This window comes from Bufo bufo, chromosome 1, assembly GCF_905171765.1.
Source record: "Bufo bufo chromosome 1, aBufBuf1.1, whole genome shotgun sequence".
Classification (NCBI taxonomy): domain Eukaryota; kingdom Metazoa; phylum Chordata; class Amphibia; order Anura; family Bufonidae; genus Bufo; species Bufo bufo.
The window spans coordinates 775731260-775752476 of NC_053389.1; the positions used below are offsets into that span (position 1 = coordinate 775731260).

At 51.3% G+C, this 21217-nt stretch overlaps 1 protein-coding gene across 2 annotated transcripts; it reads left to right on the forward strand.

Annotated features, from left to right (window-relative positions):
* The first annotated feature begins 4079 nt into the window (after positions 1-4079).
* TTI2 (TELO2 interacting protein 2) lies at positions 4080-20617 on the forward strand. Of its 2 annotated transcripts, none has more exons than XM_040414859.1 (8): positions 4080-4883; positions 9318-9504; positions 10296-10388; positions 11605-11795; positions 16229-16372; positions 16546-16708; positions 19892-20059; positions 20547-20617. In XM_040414859.1, the coding sequence occupies exons 1-7, from the start codon at positions 4132-4134 to the stop codon at positions 19970-19972; spliced, it is 1611 nt and encodes a 536-aa protein (XP_040270793.1). In that variant the 5' UTR covers positions 4080-4131; the 3' UTR covers positions 19973-20059; positions 20547-20617. The 2 variants fall into 2 exon arrangements, with proteins under 2 accessions (XP_040270793.1, XP_040270794.1); XM_040414860.1 differs by having other exon boundaries at positions 19892-20053; positions 20541-20617.
* Positions 20618-21217: the final 600 nt, after the last annotated feature.

Below are 21217 nucleotides of genomic sequence, written 5' to 3' on the forward strand. Positions count from 1 at the left end.
AGTGGAGGAGATCCGTCACCACTGAAAGATATTGCTACACAAGAGACACTATATGCACCAAAACAAGCAAAACATTACCTTTTTCCTCTAAAAATCCAAATGTAATGAATATTCACTTGTCTCTTCCACTGCTTCGAAATCTAGAAAACAAATAGTGACCTTTATTTCATCCTCTTTGTATAACTTTACTATAATGATCCTTAGAATTATCAGTCCAAAAATAAGGGGAGAGCAGCAACGTCTACCGGAAGCTGCCACTAGGGGGAGCTTGCTGCATGTACAGTTATACTGCTTCTGTACTGAGCTCCCCCTAGTGGCAGCTGGGGGCAGAGAAAATACTGTAAGGATGCAGACGAGTCACTGCTTTGGAACAGGCCTTATTATTAGAAGGGTCCCCGAGGCTGATCTCGTGGTGTCCCGCTGCTGCTCCGGTTTGACAGAGACGTCTTTAGTAGCTGCACTGGCTTAGGCCTCCTGCACACGGACGTTTTTTTTCCCCGTTTACTGGCCGTTTTTTGCGTTCCGTATATGGTCCGTATACGGAACCATTCATTTCAATGGTTCCGCAAAAAAAACGGAATGTGTTCCATATGCATTCCGTTTCCGTATTTCCGTTCCGTTTTAACATAGAACATGTCCTATTATTGCCCGCAAATCACGTTTCGTGGCTCCATTCAAGTCAATGGGTCCGCAAAAAAAACGGAACACATACAGAAATGCAACCGTATGTCTTCCGTTTCCGTTCCGTTTTTTGCTGAACCATCTATTGAAAATGTTATGCCCAGCCCAATTTTTTCTATGTAATTACTGTATACTGTATATGCCATACGGAAAAACGGAACGGAAAAACGGAACAGAAACGGAAACACAACGGAAACAAAAAACGGAACAACGGATCCGTGAAAAACGGACCGCAAAACACTGAAAAAGCCATACTGTCGTGTGCAATAGGCCTAACTGATAGAAGTCTGGAGTGAGGACGGGCTCAAGCTTCTACTACGAAGATAGGACGCTCCAAGGCCCTGACTGATAGACTATCATCTACACAGCCTCAGGGCACTGATTTTACTCTCCAAAATTCCAATATGGCTTTTACAATTTAAATACTGATGACCTATCCTCGGGGTCATCAGTATCTGATCAGTGGGGGTTCGACACCTAGGACCCCCGCCGATCAGATGTCTGAGAAGGCGGCTGTGCTCACAGGAGCGCCACGGCCATTTCTCAGATGATCCGAGATGATCATCGATCACATGACGTACCTGCAGCTCAGCCCTATTGAAGTGAATGGGGCTGAGCTGCAATACCGAGCACAGCCACTATACAATGTATGGCGCTGTGCTTGGTGAGCTGCAAGAAGGCTGCAGCGCTCACAGGAGCTCCAGTGCCTTCTCAAACAGCTCTTTGGGTTGGACCCCCACTGATCAGATACCTAAATCTCGGAGTTGCGTGTGTACCATTATAGGGCATCTATGGATAGCAAGTTATTGGTGGCCGATGGTGGGACCTGCGACCCTAGCGATATGTCATCAGCGCCCCAGGACAGGCCATCGGGTCAGACACCCCTGATCCCCCACCGTCAGCTGTTCTGCAGCAGCTCTGGCACGGCTTGGTCCGCTGTGGGTACTGCAGGATTCACTTCGATGGAAGCGACGCTCCGTCCACCGCACAACAGGCATAGTCGAGTGGTTCAGGTGCCCATTTTGGTAGGTTCTCCAAAACCAACTGACATCAATGGGAGAGGCTAAAAAATGTCTTCAACAAATCTGCTGGATGTAAATGTACCCTTAGGCCTCTTTCACACGGGCGTTGCGGGAAAAGGTGCGGGTGCGTTGCGGGAACACGCGCGATTTTTCCGCGCGAGTGCAAAACATTGTAATGCGTTTTGCACTCGCGTGAGAAAAATCGCGCATGTTTGGTACCCAAACCCGAACTTCTTCACAGAAGTTCGGGCTTGGGATCGGTGTTCTGTAGATTGTATTATTTTCCATTATAACATGGTTATAAGGGAAAATAATAGCATTCTGAATACAGAATGCATAGTACAATAGCGCTGGAGGGGTTAAAAAATAAATAAATATTTAACTCACCTTAATTCACTTGCTCGCGCAGTCGGCATCTCTTCTGTCTTCTTCTTTGCTGTGTGCAGGAAAAGGACCTGTGGTGACGTCACTCCGGTCATCACATGGTCTATCACATGATCTTTTACCATGGTGATGGATCATGTGACGGACCATGTGATGACCGGAGTGACGTCACCACAGGTCCTATTCCTGTGCACAGCTAAGAAGAAGACAGAAGAGAAGCCGACTGCGCGAGCAAGTGAATTAAGGTGAGTTAAATATTTATTTATTTTTTAACCCCTCCAGCGCTATTGTACTATGCATTCTGTATTCAGAATGCTATTATTTTCCCTTATAACCATGTTATAAGGGAAAATCATAATGATCGGGTCTCCATCCCGATCGTCTCCTAGCAACCGTGCGTGAAAATCGCACCGCATCCGCACTTGCCTGCGGATGCTTGCGATTTTCACGCAGCCCCATTCATTTCTATGGGGCCTGCGTTGCGTGGAAAACGCACAATATAGAGCATGCTGCGATTTTCACGCAACGCACAAGTGATGCGTGAAAATCACCGCTCATGTGCACAGCCCCATAGAAATGAATGGGTCGGTATTCAGTGCGGGTGCAATGCGTTCACCTCCCGCATCGCATCTGCGCGGAATACTCGCCCGTGTGAAAGGGGCTTTACAGGAGGGCATTAGTGGCTGGTACTCACCATTACTATGGGGGGGGGGGGGTTGGCAAACCGCCTCCTCCCCCCACCGTTACTTACCTGTTTCCCGGCACTGGCTCCCCGTTTCTTCTCCTCCCGGCCTGTGATGCTCCACTGGCTCCCTCGCTGTCAACATCCGGTTTGACACTCTCCCCCCCCCCATTCTTGCACAACCCCTTTAAGACCTTTGTACCGGTTACTGCTGCCAAGTATAGGGGGGGCACACCCTGCCAGCCCTGCCCTTCAGTGATGCCAACGCTGACAGCACAGACCGCAGCCCACCTGCACCAAGTGATCTGCTCTGCTCGTTGCGGATTACATGAACGTTCATTTTGGAAGCTCTGGGGGGAAGGGGATCATACTATGTTGAGGGAGAGGCATTAGGGGGACATCTTTATATTATGTGAGGGGGCACTAAGGGGCATCATTACTGTCGGGGGGCACTAAGAACTATCACTATTGTGAGGGGACACTAGAGGGGCATACTGTGAGGTATCATTATTGTGAGGGGGCACTAAAGGGGCATCTTTACTGCCTGGGGGCACTAAAGGGCACCACTACTGTGAAGGGGAACAAAAGGGGCATCATTCCTGTCTGGGCACTAAGGGGTATCACTACTGTGAAGGGGGAACTAAAGGGGGCCATTAATGTCTGTGGGCATTAAGGACTATAACTATTGTGAGGGGGCACTAAAGGGGCATTATTACTGTGAGGGGGCAGTAAAGGGTATAGCTATTGTGAGGAGGCACTAAAGGGGCATCATTACTGACAGGGGGCACTAAGGAGTATCACTATTGTGAGGGGGGCACTAGAGGGGCATACTGTCTGGGGGCACTAAAGGGTATCACTATTGTGAGGGGGGCACTAAAACGACATTATTACTGTGAGGGGGGCACTAAAGGGTATCACTATTGTGAGGAGGCACCAGAGGGGCATCATTACTAACTGGGGGCACTAAAGGGACATCACCATGTGGGTACACAGTGCACTGTACTCTGCAGAACTAAAGGATTTTCTGGGTTCTTTCGACCCCCAGAAAACTTTGCAGCCACCTCCCCTCCCCTCACGTGGTGCTGCCACCTGCTGGCCGCACTGATGATGCACAGGTATCAGTAATCCCAATGGTCACTCACTCACACGGAATATACAAATAGGAGGACCTCCGATATAAGTATACGGCGGGAGTAACAGGTCCCGTATCCTGTATTTTATAATTAGTCAGTCTCCAAAGGCAAACTTATTCCGCCATCACTACCATTAGATAAAATGGCCGCCGCAGCCGCCGTGCCAGCAGTTAATATGGACGCCCACTTAAAAGCTAGTTTCCGGGGGGCGGGGCGTTCCGGTGTTGGCATGGCAGCTGCCGAGCAGCCACTATGGCGCGCTCTCTCCGGGCTCTGCGTCTGTCTCGGCCGTCCTCCCGCTCTCCCCCGCACCCCGGCTGGCTGCGCGGAGCTGCTGCAAGCGCTGGTTACCTGGGCAACGCCGGGTCCGGAGCCCGGGGCTCAGAAGCAGGTTCCGGCCAGAGCGGCGGCGGCGCTCCGGGCCTCTCTCCTGCTCCTGAAGGCTGTGAGTGAAGCGTCGCCTGGCGGTCACGTGACCCGCGCTGGATCCGCGAAGGCGGAGCAAGTAGTGAAGGCAGAGAACGCAGAGGAGTCTGGGAAACTGCTATTGGAGGGTGTGTGTGAAGGAGAGGGCCCCAAATCCACAGAAGAGGACCGGTGTGATCCTATCTTACAAGGAAAGGGTGAAGAGGCACTTTTATCATTGGCGGAGCTTGATGTGGCCCCTGAATCATCAGAAAATAAAGGGGCCCCTAATTCAAAGACTGCACCTGACTTGGAGCCAGTGTCCAGCTCTGGTATAATAGACCCTCAGTGTGTTTTGCACTGCGCCACCGCTCCGCTGCTGCTCCTGTGTGGGGCCCATATTCCGGACACACCATGGAGCAACGCACAGTCCCGCTGTCTGGCCAATCAGCTGCTGCGATCCCTCCTGGAGGTGTCACGCTGTACGTCATTGGCCGAACTGCTCAAAGGGCGCCAGGAGCAGCCGTTCACCACCTTCAGGGAGGCCCTGGGGCTGCTGGGACCCCGGCTCCGCAAGTGAGAACCGTCTGTGTATAGAGCGTGTGCGCAGCCAGATGTATGTGACCTGACAGACGGACGCTAGATCCTACGGCCCTGCCCCCGCGGTCTGATGTATATTACTGTCAGGGTAGATTCACATGGGCAGGTTTTGTTCAGGTTCCTTGATGCAGTTTTTATTTTTATGGGCCATAAAGACACACTGGACAGGAGCTGGCCCCACTGACTTCTATGGTAGGGTTTTCTGGGCATCGGTTGTGACCTGTGCAGAGGTCAGGAGGGAGCTGATAAGCTGTGATATCGTGAGGTGTTATCTGTCATTGTAATCCCGTCTGGTGATGAGGAGATGACTGCTGAAAAGTTACTTATGCATTAACATATTATTAGGCTTAGTGACTGGTGTGAAGACTGCAGGATTTTTTTGTTTAATATAGATAGTGACTTGGGAAATTAGAACAAGAAAAACCAAAAAAAACAAAAATGTGTTAACCTAAAACGTGATAACAGATAATTTTCTGATGACTCATTGCCTTTAAAGGGGTTATCCAACCCCTCTAATGCCTGGGGACAATAGCAGGTTGTGACCAGCCTCCTAGCGTCATCCGCGATGCTAGGGAGGCTCGTCCCCGGTTGCAGCCTGCTATTGGCTGTCCCCCCGTCACCGGATGTTTTGATCTGTACAACGGGCAGATGCAGCGGCGGCCGTGCAGGGATCCGGATAGTGGGGTGAGTATAACCTATATGAGAGCATTGGGGGGGCGGGAGGGGGTCATTATAGGGGTTGGATAACTCCTTTTATGATCTGCTCCTTATTTTTGGCTTCAAAAGCTACAGCCCAAAAACCTGCACGTGTGAATACACCCCCACGACCGCTGGAGATCGCCGAGCGCTGTGCTCCACTGCTTCCCGCCAGTCCTGCGAGTTGGAATGGAGTGCCGGTGCTTGTGCTCGACCACCAATAGAAAGATATGGACTGTAAAAGTCAATACTTCTTGGCGCAAGAACTGGACCTCGGTGTATTGAAGATAATTCTTTTTTATTGAAATGTAGGTGACAACGCGTTTCGGAGTGAATATACTCCTTTTTCAAGTCTGCAAGTCCGTGCTCCTTCCATGGCATCACAGGTCTCCACCGCTGAGCGATGCCTTTTTCTCCAGACCTGAAAAAGGAGTATATTCACTCCGAAACGCGTTGTCACCTACATCTCAATAAAAAGGAATTATCCTCAATACACTGCGCCAAGAAGTATCAAACCTTCTGGACTTTTACAGTCCATATCTTTCTATTGTCCACTTCATCATTCCTCTGGAGGACCGGCGGCCCCACTAGGGAGGAGCGAACGATCCCGGCGGCCCCACTGGGGAGGAGCGAACGATCCCGGCGGCCCCACTGGGGAGGAGCGAACGATCCCGGCGGCCCCACTGGGGAGGAGCGAACGATCCCGGCGGCCCCACTGGGGAGGAGCGAACGATCCCGGCGGCCCCACTGGGGAGGAGCGAACGATCCCGGCGGCCCCACTGGGGAGGAGCGAACGATCCCGGCGGCCCCACTGGGGAGGAGCGAACGATCCCGGCGGCCCCACTGGGGAGGAGCGAACGATCCCGGCGGCCCCACTGGGGAGGAGCGAACGATCCCGGCGGCCCCACTGGGGAGGAGCGAACGATCCCGGCGGCCCCACTGGGGAGGAGCGAACGATCCCGGCGGCCCCACTGGGGAGGAGCGAACGATCCCGGCGGCCCCACTGGGGAGGAGCGAACGATCCCGGCGGCCCCACTGGGGAGGAGCGAACGATCCCGGCGGCCCCACTGGGGAGGAGCGAACGATCCCGGCGGCCCCACTGGGGAGGAGCGAACGATCCCGGCGGCCCCACTGGGGAGGAGCGAACGATCCCGGCGGCCCCACTGGGGAGGAGCGAACGATCCCGGCGGCCCCACTGGGGAGGAGCGAACGATCCCGGCGGCCCCACTGGGGAGGAGCGAACGATCCCGGCGGCCCCACTGGGGAGGAGCGAACGATCCCGGCGGCCCCACTGGGGAGGAGCGAACGATCCCGGCGGCCCCACTGGGGAGGAGCGAACGATCCCGGCGGCCCCACTGGGGAGGAGCGAACGATCCCGGCGGCCCCACTGGGGAGGAGCGAACGATCCCGGCGGCCCCACTGGGGAGGAGCGAACGATCCCGGCGGCCCCACTGGGGAGGAGCGAACGATCCCGGCGGCCCCACTGGGGAGGAGCGAACGATCCCGGCGGCCCCACTGGGGAGGAGCGAACGATCCCGGCGGCCCCACTGGGGAGGAGCGAACGATCCCGGCGGCCCCACTGGGGAGGAGCGAACGATCCCGGCGGCCCCACTGGGGAGGAGCGAACGATCCCGGCGGCCCCACTGGGGAGGAGCGAACGATCCCGGCGGCCCCACTGGGGAGGAGCGAACGATCCCGGCGGCCCCACTGGGGAGGAGCGAACGATCCCGGCGGCCCCACTGGGGAGGAGCGAACGATCCCGGCGGCCCCACTGGGGAGGAGCGAACGATCCCGGCGGCCCCACTGGGGAGGAGCGAACGATCCCGGCGGCCCCACTGGGGAGGAGCGAACGATCCCGGCGGCCCCACTGGGGAGGAGCGAACGATCCCGGCGGCCCCACTGGGGAGGAGCGAACGATCCCGGCGGCCCCACTGGGGAGGAGCGAACGATCCCGGCGGCCCCACTGGGGAGGAGCGAACGATCCCGGCGGCCCCACTGGGGAGGAGCGAACGATCCCGGCGGCCCCACTGGGGAGGAGCGAACGATCCCGGCGGCCCCACTGGGGAGGAGCGAACGATCCCGGCGGCCCCACTGGGGAGGAGCGAACGATCCCGGCGGCCCCACTGGGGAGGAGCGAACGATCCCGGCGGCCCCACTGGGGAGGAGCGAACGATCCCGGCGGCCCCACTGGGGAGGAGCGAACGATCCCGGCGGCCCCACTGGGGAGGAGCGAACGATCCCGGCGGCCCCACTGGGGAGGAGCGAACGATCCCGGCGGCCCCACTGGGGAGGAGCGAACGATCCCGGCGGCCCCACTGGGGAGGAGCGAACGATCCCGGCGGCCCCACTGGGGAGGAGCGAACGATCCCGGCGGCCCCACTGGGGAGGAGCGAACGATCCCGGCGGCCCCACTGGGGAGGAGCGAACGATCCCGGCGGCCCCACTGGGGAGGAGCGAACGATCCCGGCGGCCCCACTGGGGAGGAGCGAACGATCCCGGCGGCCCCACTGGGGAGGAGCGAACGATCCCGGCGGCCCCACTGGGGAGGAGCGAACGATCCCGGCGGCCCCACTGGGGAGGAGCGAACGATCCCGGCGGCCCCACTGGGGAGGAGCGAACGATCCCGGCGGCCCCACTGGGGAGGAGCGAACGATCCCGGCGGCCCCACTGGGGAGGAGCGAACGATCCCGGCGGCCCCACTGGGGAGGAGCGAACGATCCCGGCGGCCCCACTGGGGAGGAGCGAACGATCCCGGCGGCCCCACTGGGGAGGAGCGAACGATCCCGGCGGCCCCACTGGGGAGGAGCGAACGATCCCGGCGGCCCCACTGGGGAGGAGCGAACGATCCCGGCGGCCCCACTGGGGAGGAGCGAACGATCCCGGCGGCCCCACTGGGGAGGAGCGAACGATCCCGGCGGCCCCACTGGGGAGGAGCGAACGATCCCGGGGGCCCCACTGGGGAGGAGCGAACGATCCCGGGGGCCCCACTGGGGAGGAGCGAACGATCCCGGCAGCACCGACCATCCGCTCTCACCAGCCTAACTATTTATTGCTTTCAACCTAGTTCTCAAAAAAACCTACTACCCTATGAGCGCCTCTCCCTCTTCTCTTTTGCCGCATATGCTCCATTCAAACGTGGGACCCCTGTTTTAGTGATCAATGTGGCTGCCCCCCCAAATCTGTTATCCCCTATCCATTTCTTGTGACTGGAGTACCCCTTTAATTACCCACAGTCGTTCTCGGTTCCCTTCACTCTCCTCTACAGGTTCCGGGCCCTCCAGATAGTGGGTTCAAAAGCCAAAAGAAGCGTCTGAGACTCCTTTGGGGCAGAGCGAACTGTGCCTATTATGGAGTGTGCCCTTCTCCATGTGTAGAAAGACGTTCTCCCTTAGAAGTTATGCTTCCACGTACAGCATCTGGCGGAGCATGGCATGACTGTAGAGGGCACACCCACCGCTACAGATGCTCTATATACCCAATGGAGCCATAAGGGCACGTCCCCTCAGGATGGGATTTGTGGTAAAATCTGAAGCTGATTTTTATTTATTTTTTCTTTCTGGTGCGTGTGGCCATACCCTTATACAGCTGTGTGCATGAAAAACAGGACTCTTCTTACTAAGGAGCCAGGACTGCCCACAACATCCCCTGATTGAAATGCATTCCCAGGTTCTGGTTGGCACCCGGCTCAATAATATAAAATATATTTTATTCTAGAGACACATGGGAGTCGCACCCAGAAGCCAGGCTGGTCTTCTCCTGGATGCTGCTGCAGGTGCCCCGGCCATGGCTTTCTGACTTTCTAAGTAGGGTGATGCCCCCGTCGCTCCTCTTCTCCGATGACCACAAGCTGGAGAACAAGGTGCTTGGCATACACTGCCTGCATCATATCATCAAGAATGTGGTAAGAGGCAATTCTTTAATAAGGGTCAGAATAGTTTTAAAATAAAAAAGAAGCATTACTCACCTCACCGATCCCCTGCACTACAGAGTCACCGCTTCCTGTTGCCAGCTCGACACAGAAGAAATGGCAGGAGATGTCCTCTCAGCCTGTCCTAAGTCAGTGATTAGCTAAGCAGGCCTCTCTCGCCTTTTCCTTTGTGTTGTGCTAGGAACAGAAAATGGAGACCCAGCACCAGCAGTGGCAGAGGATCGGTGAGGTGAGTAATGCTTCATTATTTTACATTTTTATTTATTTTTTGGCCCCCCTTCAGACAACCTAGGCATCCTCACACTGCGGCCCTCCAGCTGTTGTACAACTACAGCTCCCACAATGCCCTGCTGTAGGCTGATACCTGTAGGCTGTTCGGGCATGCTGGGAGTTGTAGTTTTGCAACAGCTGGAGGGCCGCAGTTTGAGGATGCCTGAGACAACCCCTTTAACCCCCCCCTGCTGCTTCTGTGTTTGGTATTACAGTGGAGCAGTATTGTAGTTCCTGCAGTGCACCAGGCGGGCAGTGGAGCTGTATAGGTGGAAAGCCCTGGAGGGGGTGATGTGGTTTACTATCCACCTTCAGTATAACAATCTGTAATCGCACTACAGCGACCAGACTGATCAGTCTATCGCTGATGGTGATGACCAGTGCTGTACTCATGTGGTGTGGGTGCCCTGGAGTCTGACCGCCAGGAATATATATGGTCAGCAGGCTGAATACTAGTGATCTGGTCTAATGCTGACTGTTCTCTCCTCTGACAGCCGGCGGCAGAGCTGAGGCAGTATAACCGGGCCCTGGTCGTGTATCACGCCCTTCGTAACCACCTCTACATTACAGAGGCTGAAATCCTTGAGGTAAGGAAGATCTTTATGGTGACCTCTGTGTCAAACAATTCAGACAGCACTCCAGTTTTTGATGATGCTTAATAGATTTTTATTGGCCGGACATGGTGGTACACAAAGCAACGTTTCGGGCACGTAGGGTGCCCTTCATCAGGCAGAAGAGTGTCCACTCGACCAGGGAAGGAGCCGGCGCCTTCATGGTGACCTCTAACATGGTTGCCAGATCCAGAAGATCTCGTCCACTGATAAAGCTACCGTCTGCAGTTTCTCTCTTCATTCACCTTTTCTTCATTCATTTGCCTTTATTGTGCTTTTAGGCCTCATGCACACGGCCGAGAGCGGTCCGTGGTAACAATGACGCCGTGCGCTCCTGCTCTCAACAGGAATCCAGGCCGTGTTACCACGGACCGCTCTCGGCCGTGTGCATGAGGCCTTAGTGTGACTTCTATTCCAAGAATCTGTGAAGGTACCCGAAAGCCAAATGTACTGAACCTCAAAAAACAAACACATTTAAAAACACGTGGCAAAAACCTGTGAATATTTATGGGAAAGAAACACCAGAAAATAAAGGCAAAAACACATCTCAAGTGTCAAAAACATCAGAAATTTTAAAAAAACTATTTAAGTAGTAATTTCAGTAACTCACATCTTTGTAAAACAAAACAAAAAAACACGGACCAACGCAGAAAGTAGACAGTAGGCTGTTTGTCACTACTTTCAGGATGGTTTCACGTAAAAAAAGGCGGGGGTCGACAGATGTTACGTGTTGGCTGCTAGGAAGTCATTGAATTTTTTTTTTTGTTTCGCCGATTTAAGACTTGTCCATTGGCTTTTTTTTTTTTTTTTAGCACAGCATGCTCTGGGTTTTTCAGCCTTTTTCTTCATTGACTTCTCTGTAATAAAATAAAAAATGCAAGTGAAGACTTAGATCTCCAGCTTTAGAGTAGTCTTTAGTCCTGGAGAGCTTTATGAGCCTTTCTGCTGCCTGAGGTGAAAACTGAAACGGCACCACCCCATGCCAATTTCTTATCCTAACCCCTTTGCCATAATGAAAGCGCTCATTGCTTATGGCCCTTCTGCTGCCCCCCTCTTGCGCCTCACCTGGCCTCATTGGTGGTGCACCCCTGGCGTCGAGATAGTTCTTCACCAAGACAGATGAAGGTGGCTGTGATGGAGGTGGTTACCAGCCAGCTTCTTGATAGTAATCCTTCTGGTTTTCTTCCATCAGGTGGTCCTTCCCTGCTTGAGGGATCTGTTCCCTGTCCTCCACAAGCCACCAGCGGCAGTGGGCGCGTACCAAAAGGACGCAGAGAATCCTTCAGACCAAGTCATGCAGCTGGTTCTTACCCACATGGAGATGGCGCACAGGATTGCTCTGCGTAGACTGTATGCGCGCAACCTGCCGGCTCTTCAGGACAGGTGAAGACGTGTTCACTGCAGGCTTCATGCACTGTATATATGGTGATATTCTTGTAGTTCCCTTGATGGTGAGATGATTGTGAATGTGGTTGCTTCACTACGCGACTGATGCAACAGTCGAGAAACATCCAGATCTGCTTGATTTTTCTCGCCATGTACAACTTGGGTGGAAAGTCACGTGTGCCTGCAACTCAAGTACTTGCAACCAAATCCCACATATCTTCTGGTCATGCGACTTGTATTCCCCTTGAAGTCTTGTGACTAAAGTGGCGGTGTAGTCCTAGCCTACCAGCGCTCATTGTAGTCAGTGGGGGACCATGCAGTACACGGTTGGTTGAGATCTCAACACTGTTATCATCCGCTTCTCATTCTGGTCCCAAATCCTGCTATGAAGTCCACACGCCCTAATGATACATATCGACAGTGGTCCTACTGAGAACTTCACATGGCAAATGCAATCATGATTGTGGACTGTTATCTGTGATATCACATGAGTAGTACTGCAGATAAGGTCTCCAGAGCGCCATTTTATATTCTCCTAATGCCCCCCTTTCCCGTTATAGTGGTATTACGGGTTTTAGAAAGTAAAGGACCTTCATCGTATTACTAAGTGATATCCATTTCTGTATCCGTTTCTGAAGGTCTTCTAGACCGGTGCTTGCTGCCATTCATTAGGAAACTGTGGGGTGACTACAAAACAGAGTTTTTGATGCATGTTATCTGCATTAATAATTACCAGTAATTTTTCTGACTATAAGACGCACCCCAGGATTAGGCAACTACTTATTGAACCTTCCCTGGTGGTTTAATGAAATGGAGGGGTCAAAGTCAGTAACTTTGGGGTCTAGCATAGAGGAGGCTAATAGTTTTGGTCAGCTCCTCGTAACCTTAGTGTGTCATCTGCTGACCATTATAACACCCAGCAACAGTGCATGTGGTCACCGCTTTAAAGGGGATTTCTGAGATTTTTTTTTTTCTACTGATCAGTGGGGGTCTGACACCTGGGACTCCCACCGATCAGCAGTTCTCTCAGTTTTTTCCTAGGCCAGTGACATCACATTCATCGATCACGTGGCCTAGGAGCAGCTCAAGTGAATGGGACTGAGCTGCAATACCAAGCACAGCCACTATACAATGTACGGCACTGTGCTTGGCGGGCTGAGAGAAGGCCACAGCAGTGCCGCTGCCTTCTCAAACAGCTGATCATCGAGGGTCCCAGGTGTCGGACCCCCACCGATCAGATCCTGATGACCTATCCAGGGGATAGGTCATCAGTAAAAAAAATAAAAATTATCTCTGAAAACCCTTTTAGATGTATCCAAGTAAATCTCCTATCGTTACTCTGTAGTGTCCGGCCATGTTTGTTCTGCTGGATTATTATTATTTTTTTAGCTATTTAATTTTTTTTCTATGATCGGGACGTTGTACGTACACACACACACACACACACACACACACACACACACACACACACACACACACAGCTCTACGATACGCACATTATACAAACACACAGCTCACGATTACTTTATATATACACACACACACAGCCCTGCTGCATGCACATTACACACACAGCCCTGCTGCATGCACATTACACACACACAACTATGCTGCGTGCACATTACACACACACACAACTATGCTGCGTGCACATTACACACACACACAACTATGCTGCGTGCACAATACACGCACAGCCCTGCTGCATGCACATTACACACACACACAGCCCTGCTGCATGCACATTACACACACACACACAGCCCTGCTGCATGCCCATTACACACACACACAGCCCTGCTGCATGCCCATTACACACACACACACACACAGCCCTGCTGCATGCCCATTACACACACACACAGCCCTGCTGCATGCCCATTACACACACACACACACAGCCCTGCTGCATGCCCATTACACACACACACACACACACACAGCCCTGCTGCATGCACATTACACACACACACACAGCCCTGCTGCATGCACATTACACACACACAGCCCTGCTGCATGCACATTACACACACACACACAGCCCTGCTGCATGCCCATTACACACACACAGCCCTGCTGCATGCCCATTACACACACACAGCCCTGCTGCATGCCCATTACACACACACACACACAGAGCCCTGCTGCATGCCCATTACACACACACAGCCCTGCTGCATGCCCATTACACACACACAGCCCTGCTGCATGCCCATTACACACACACAGCCCTGCTGCATGCACATTACACACACACAGCCCTGCTGCATGCACATTATACACACACACGCACAGCCCTGCTGCATGCACATTATACACACACACGCACAGCCCTGCTGCATGCACATTATACACACACACACACACACACGCACAGCCCTGCTGCATGCACATTACACACACACACACACACAGCCCTGCTGCATGCACATTACACACACAGCCCTGCTGCATGCACATTACACACACAGCCCTGCTGCATGCACATTACACACACACACAGCCCTGCTGCATGCACATTACACACACACACAGCCCTGCTGCATGCACATTACACACACACAGCCCTGCTGCATGCACATTACACACACACAGCCCTGCTGCATGCACATTATACACACACACAGCCCTGCTGCATGCACATTATACACACACACACAGCCCTGCTGCATGCACATTATACACACACACAGCCCTGCTGCATGCACATTATACACACACACACACACACACACAGCCCTGCTGCATGCACATTATACACACACACAGCCCTGCTGCATGCACATTATACACACACACACACAGCCCTGCTGCATGCACATTATACACACACACACAGCCCTGCTGCATGCACATTATACACACACACACACAGCCCTGCTGCATGCACATTATACACACACACGCACAGCCCTGCTGCATGCACATTATACACACACACACACACACGCACAGCCCTGCTGCATGCACATTACACACACACACACACACACAGCCCTGCTGCATGCACATTACACACACAGCCCTGCTGCATGCACATTACACACACAGCCCTGCTGCATGCACATTACACACACAGCCCTGCTGCATGCACATTACACACACACAGCCCTGCTGCATGCACATTATACACACACACGCACAGCCCTGCTGCATGCACATTATACACACACACACACACGCACAGCCCTGCTGCATGCACATTACACACACACACAGCCCTGCTGCATGCACATTACACACACAGCCCTGCTGCATGCACATTACACACACAGCCCTGCTGCATGCACATTACACACACAGCCCTGCTGCATGCACATTACACACACACAGCCCTGCTGCATGCACATTACACACACAGCCCTGCTGCATGCACATTACACACACACACAGCCCTGCTGCATGCACATTATACACACACACAGCCCTGCTGCATGCACATTATACACACACACACACAGCCCTGCTGCATGCACATTATACACACACACAGCCCTGCTGCATGCACATTATACACACACACACACACACACACACAGCCCTGCTGCATGCACATTATACACACACACAGCCCTGCTGCATGCACATTATACACACACACACACAGCCCTGCTGCATGCACATTATACACACACACACAGCCCTGCTGCATGCACATTATACACACACACACACAGCCCTGCTGCATGCACATTATACACACACACACAGCCCTGCTGCATGCACATTATACACACACACACACAGCCCTGCTGCATGCACATTATACACACACACACACAGCCCTGCTGCATGCACATTATACACACACACAGCCCTGCTGCATGCACATTATACACACACACAGCCCTGCTGCATGCACATTATACACACACACAGCCCTGCTGCATGCACATTATACACACACAGCCCTGCTGCATGCACATTATACACACACAGCCCTGCAGTCCATATATAATCCACATACACACACAGCTCTGCTGCATATGCATGCATACAAACACACACCCTTTAATAAAGCCTCACCTTTCTGTACACTAGTGCTAGTTGTATATTCCTCCTGGTTTGGCCTCTCCAACTCATGACTTCTTCAGGCTTGCTTCAGCTGTGCTTGATAGGAGTTTTCATCTCCTTTTCTTGAGCAGTTGGACCTCCAGGATGGAGAGGACTGTGTCGCCTCCATGTGCTGGACGATCGTCCATCCCCCGCTCCTGCCTGGACTGCTGGGCAGACCACCGCTCTCTCAGCGATCGGGCAGACTGTTGTATGAGCGCTCTGCTGGACCATTAAGGGAGCAGTCAGGGAGGTCTGGCACTACTGGACCACCCTCACCGCTGGACTATAAGACACAGGCACTTTTTAGCAAGATTTTTATCTTATCATACAAATCGTATGTTATGTTGCTAATTGACTTTCATTATTGATTCTAGGCTTGGAGTGGGGATTGCCCGTCACATGAAGAGGCTGCTGCGTGTCATAGTTGGGTATCTGGAGGTTTATGATGGGCCAGAAGAAACTGCTCGCCTCTGCATCCTGGAAACCTTACAAGGAACCATCAAATATGCATGGCCGAGGTGGGCTGGAGAGGTTTTTCTTATTTCATACGCTCTCTGATTGGACCCACGTTGGTGGCTCTTCGTATCTTCTCCTCTGTCCTGTTGCCCTGTGCATTCCTATAGTTTCCAGTCAGTGATGTTACATTTCCTCCAGCACAGGTCTGATGGTCTGTCCACTTTTTTTTTCCAAGGATCCCTCCGAGGCTGCCTCTACTCTTAAAATCGCTTATAAAACTGATATATGAGCTTTCTTCTGAGTCCAATCAGAATTCTGGGCCTGTGACCGAAGCTTTACTCAATGGAGCTACTGAATGCCTGCTGCTTCTAGACAACTGCTCCAAAGGGCAAGTCAGAGTGAGTATTGATGGGAGCAGTCGCTGGAATACACATTACTACACTGCTTGCCACAGGCTGCGTCCATTGTTGTTAAGAAACACCCTCCGTGTGCTGTCCGCATCCGTTGCTCCATTCCGTGGCCCCGCTAAAAAAATATAACATGTCCTATTCTTGTCCGTGCTTAGCGGACAAGAATAGGCATTTATATTGAAGGCTGTCTGTGCCGTTCCGCAAATTGCGGAACGCGCACGGACGCCATTCTTGTTTTGCGGATCTGCGATTTCCGGACCGCAAAACACACCACGGTCATGTGCATGAGGCCTAAAGCTATTAAACTTCAACACAGCACTTTGTCATCTTAGGGACACGTGCGATTTTTCCGCGCGAGTGCAAAACATTGTAATGCGTTTTGCACTTGCGTGAGAAAAATCGCGCATGTTTGGTACCCAAACCCGAACTTCTTCACAGAAGTTCTGGCTTGGGATCGGTGTTCTGTAGATTGTATTATTTTCCCTCATAACATGGTTATAAGGGAAAATAATAGCATTCTGAATGCATAGTAAAATAGCGCTGGAGGGGTTAAAAAAATAATAATAATAATAATTGAACTCTCCTTAATCCACTTGATCGCGCAGCCCGGCATCTCTTCTGTCTCCTTCTTTGCTGATTGTAGGAACAGGACCTGTGGTGACGTCACTCCGGTCATCACATGGTCCATCACATGATCCATCACCATGGTAAAAGATCATGTGATGACCTGAGTGACGTCACCACAGGTCCTGTTCCTACAATCAGCAAAGGAGACAGAAGAGAAGCCGGGCTGCGCGATCAAGTGGACTAAGGTGAGTTAAATTTTTATTTTTTATTTTTTTTACCCCTCCAGCGCTATTTTACTATGCATTCTGTATTCAGGGGAAATAATAATGATCGGGTCTCCATCCCAATGGTCTCCTAGCAACCGTGCGTGAAAATCGCACCGCACTGCTTGTGCATGCAGCAGGGCTTGCTTGCGGATGCTTGCGTTTTTTCACGCAACCCCATTCACTTCTATGGGGCCTGCGTTGCGTGAAAAACGCAGAATATAGAGCATGCTGCGATTTTCACACAACGCACAAGTGATGCGTGAAAATCACCGCTCATGTGAACAGCCCCATAGAAATGAATGGGTCGGGATTCAGTGCGGGTGCAATGCGTTCAACTCACGCATCGCATCCGCGCGGAATACTCACCCGTGTGAAAGGGGCCTAACAGATCCGGCAGGCTGTTCTGGCAGAGAACAGCCTGCTGGAGTTCACCGGATACTGCCATGCACCTCTGGACCCTTTGACTATAAGCGCCGGTTTTCAGCCAGACTTAACCCGTTGCCTGCAATGGTTTTTGTCCTGCTAAAAGCTGGCATTTCGCCAGAAAGCGTCCAGATCCTGTTATAGTTGATAGGGCCCGGCCGTGAACAGCAGCATCCGGCTAGGTTGGGTCTGGTGAGAAAACATCCTGCTGGATCAGTTAAACGGAGGCGTGAACCGACCTTTATGCACAAGAGGGGCGCTATTTCTTGAAATGAAAGCAGACCCTTTTCTCTAATCTTCTATAAAACTTTCAAAGAGAGATCTTCCAGCTTTCCTCTGTGAAAGGATTTACTCCCGATTGTGGTAAGAACTTCAAACATTCCATAAATACATCAATGTGAATGCAGACTAAATACTGTATTAGCAATATTTTTGTCCAAAATACATTAGAGGTTCTCCGATTTCCTATTTTTTTTTTATTGTCTAGACGATAGCATATTTTTGCCACATATAGCTGTTTTCCATGTCAGCACTTTCCTTCCCCTGTTCTCTGCAACACTGCATCCTTGCAGGATATTTACATGCAGAACTTCCTGTTTTCATCAGCTTCCTGCTGAGTTTTCTAACCACGCCATGAATGGTTTGCTCTGTATTGTTTAGCGGGGCTTTCTCCATATGTCACATTGTATCCTGTGCAGGAGCCACACCTCTACACCTCCATGTTAGTTAGGCAGAGCAAGCCCAAGAAGGGTTTAGTTAGCAAACCTATCGGGAATCTTATGAAAACAGGAAGTTCTGCATGTAAACATCCTGCCAGGATGCAGTGATGCCGAGCACAGGGAAAGAAGGCTGCTGATTTGAAAAAGTGTTATATGGGGCTAAAGTATGCATTGTTTAGCATACCTTCGGAGGCAGTTTTGGTTAATGATTGCATTTTTCTTATTTTTGGCTAAAAATCTTATTTTTGATTGGCCTTTATTAAAAATATTGAGCCGTTCTGTCACAAAGCTGTTTTTCTATCTGTATGAATCTTACTTTCACTTTCACTTTGTGCCGGTCATCTAATAAACCTTATCGCTAAACTATTGAGAGGTCATAAACACTTATTTAAGCCACATTCTTATCAGTAAGATAAGAACTGAGCTATAAGGAGTGTTATGTAAGGTCAGAGAGCAGAGATAAGGAGTCCGTCTGCTCCCCAGATGACAGAAAATCCACAGTCAGCTAGTAGAGAATGTCAGCTCTGTACACAAAGAAGGATTCCATATTTTTAATAAAGACCAATTGAAAAAATGATTTTTAGCTAAAAAAAAGTACAATGCAATAACAAAAAAGTTGCCCCGCAAGACGTACATAACCTTTAAAGGAGTTATACCATGATTAATGTAAAAAATGAAAATCAGGCAACATGTAGTACATGACAATCTCTAACAAAGCTATAAGCAGCCCTGTACCTCACATGGACACACACAGATTTCTCCATACATTACTCCAATTACTCTGCTAGATTTATATCACGCTAGTAGCTTAGGAGGGTGTGTCCTTTCTACTATGGCACTTTCCCTATAAGAGCTTAGGGGAGTCTCCTTCTTGCTGCTGCTCTCTCCTATGACAGCTCAGTAGGCAGCTGAAGGATGGAACTGAGCATGTGCGTCCACCTCAGTGAGGTGGATAGAGAAGAAAAAAATAAAAGAAACAGCAGGTGGCGCTATACAGATACATTTTATAGAAAAACTCAGTAGCTATACAAATTTTTTAATTACATGCAATTACAAAAGTATTCAGATCCAGGTGCTGGTTTGAAAACTGCAGAATATTTTTCGTGGGACAACCCCTTTAAGGGTAAACGCTTTAGTGATATCCTTTCTAACACAGCAAAGACTGGTAACGTGTGCCTCTTTTTGTTCAATTTCAGACTGCCCTGCAAGGCATTCCCTCCGTGTGCATTGAGCCTCTTCTACTGAAGTGTGTCACCAGAGTGCTGGAGAATACCTGAAGGCACCAGCAGTGGGACCAAATAATGTAGCAACACAATGATCTGCTTCTACAGGCACTGGTTAAACTGGTTGTACCTAGATTTAAAGAGGACCTTTCACCTGTATAAACAATGTTAACTGAGTATGCTGCCATATAGAGCGGCGCCCGGGGATCTCACTGCACTTACTATTATCCCCGGGCGCCGCTCGGTTCTCCTGTTATAGGCTCTGGTACCTTTGCTTCTTAAGTTATAGTAGGCGGGTCTTCTCTTGTTCTGTGGGCGTCTCCTTCTCCTAGGCTGCAGCGCTGGCCAATCGCAGCACACAGTTCACAGCCTGGGAGAAAAGAAACCTCCCAGGCTGTGAGCTGTGCTCTGCGATTGGCCAGCGCTGCAGCCTAGGAGAAGGAGACGCCCACAGGACAAGAGAAGACCCGCCTACTATAACTTAAGAAGCAAAGGTACCAGAGCCTATAACAGGAGAACGGAGCGGCGCCCGGGGATAATAGTAAGTGCAGTGAGATCCCCGGGCGCCGCTCTATATGGCAGCATAATCAGTTAACATCGTTTATACAGGTGAAAGGTCCTCTTTAAACTCATCTCCACCTTATCCCCTTGTGATCAGTAAGAGGTCCCAGCAGTTGGCCACACCCTGTCTATTCTGTGGACAGGAGATAAGCTAAACCCCTATAGGACCACCCATTGTCTTCTGTGGTCACTGTTTAAGAAGGAGCTGAGCGCTTCTATGGGCACGCCCGCTCTACAGACGAACTTGTTCTTACAAATCTCCTTTGATCATGCTCTGGTCAATTGATTCCCACAGTCTGTGACCACAGCATGATCATAGGGGATTTTTGCCCTCTGAATGTGTCCCAGTGATCTGAGTGGAGGCTGAGTAAGCCCTGTGCAGTCGGCCCCGGGGACCTAGGAAGGATCCCATAACTCTCAGGTCAGTAATCCTGCAGCCTGTGCCATGGAGACGCAGAGCATAATGTATTAGCATACAGCAGTATAACTAAAAAGTCAGTCATTCTTTGATGGGATTATAAGAAATGTAATAAAAAATGTGATAAAAATGTTTAAATAAAAAGCCTGGAAAAAATAATTGATCGTTTTGCAAAAAATATGTTTCATTGTGCATACTTTACCTGAAAGCAAAAAACTATACTTGGGCATCCACATGACTGAAATAACTGGAACAACTCATTTAACAGGTTATTCAGTGTGAAATATGTACAGTGTAAACAATAAAATAAAAAAGCAAAA

Excerpts from the sequence above, each read along its gene's own strand:
- TTI2 (XM_040414859.1), top strand. The coding sequence starts at position 4,132 with ATGGCAGCTGCCGAGCAGCCACTATGGCGCGCTCTCTCCGGGCTCTGC. Across the intron at positions 9,505-10,295 it reads ATCATATCATCAAGAATGTG|CCGGCGGCAGAGCTGAGGCA; the intron begins GTAAGAGGCAAT and ends CTCCTCTGACAG. Across the intron at positions 10,389-11,604 it reads CAGAGGCTGAAATCCTTGAG|GTGGTCCTTCCCTGCTTGAG; the intron begins GTAAGGAAGATC and ends TTCTTCCATCAG.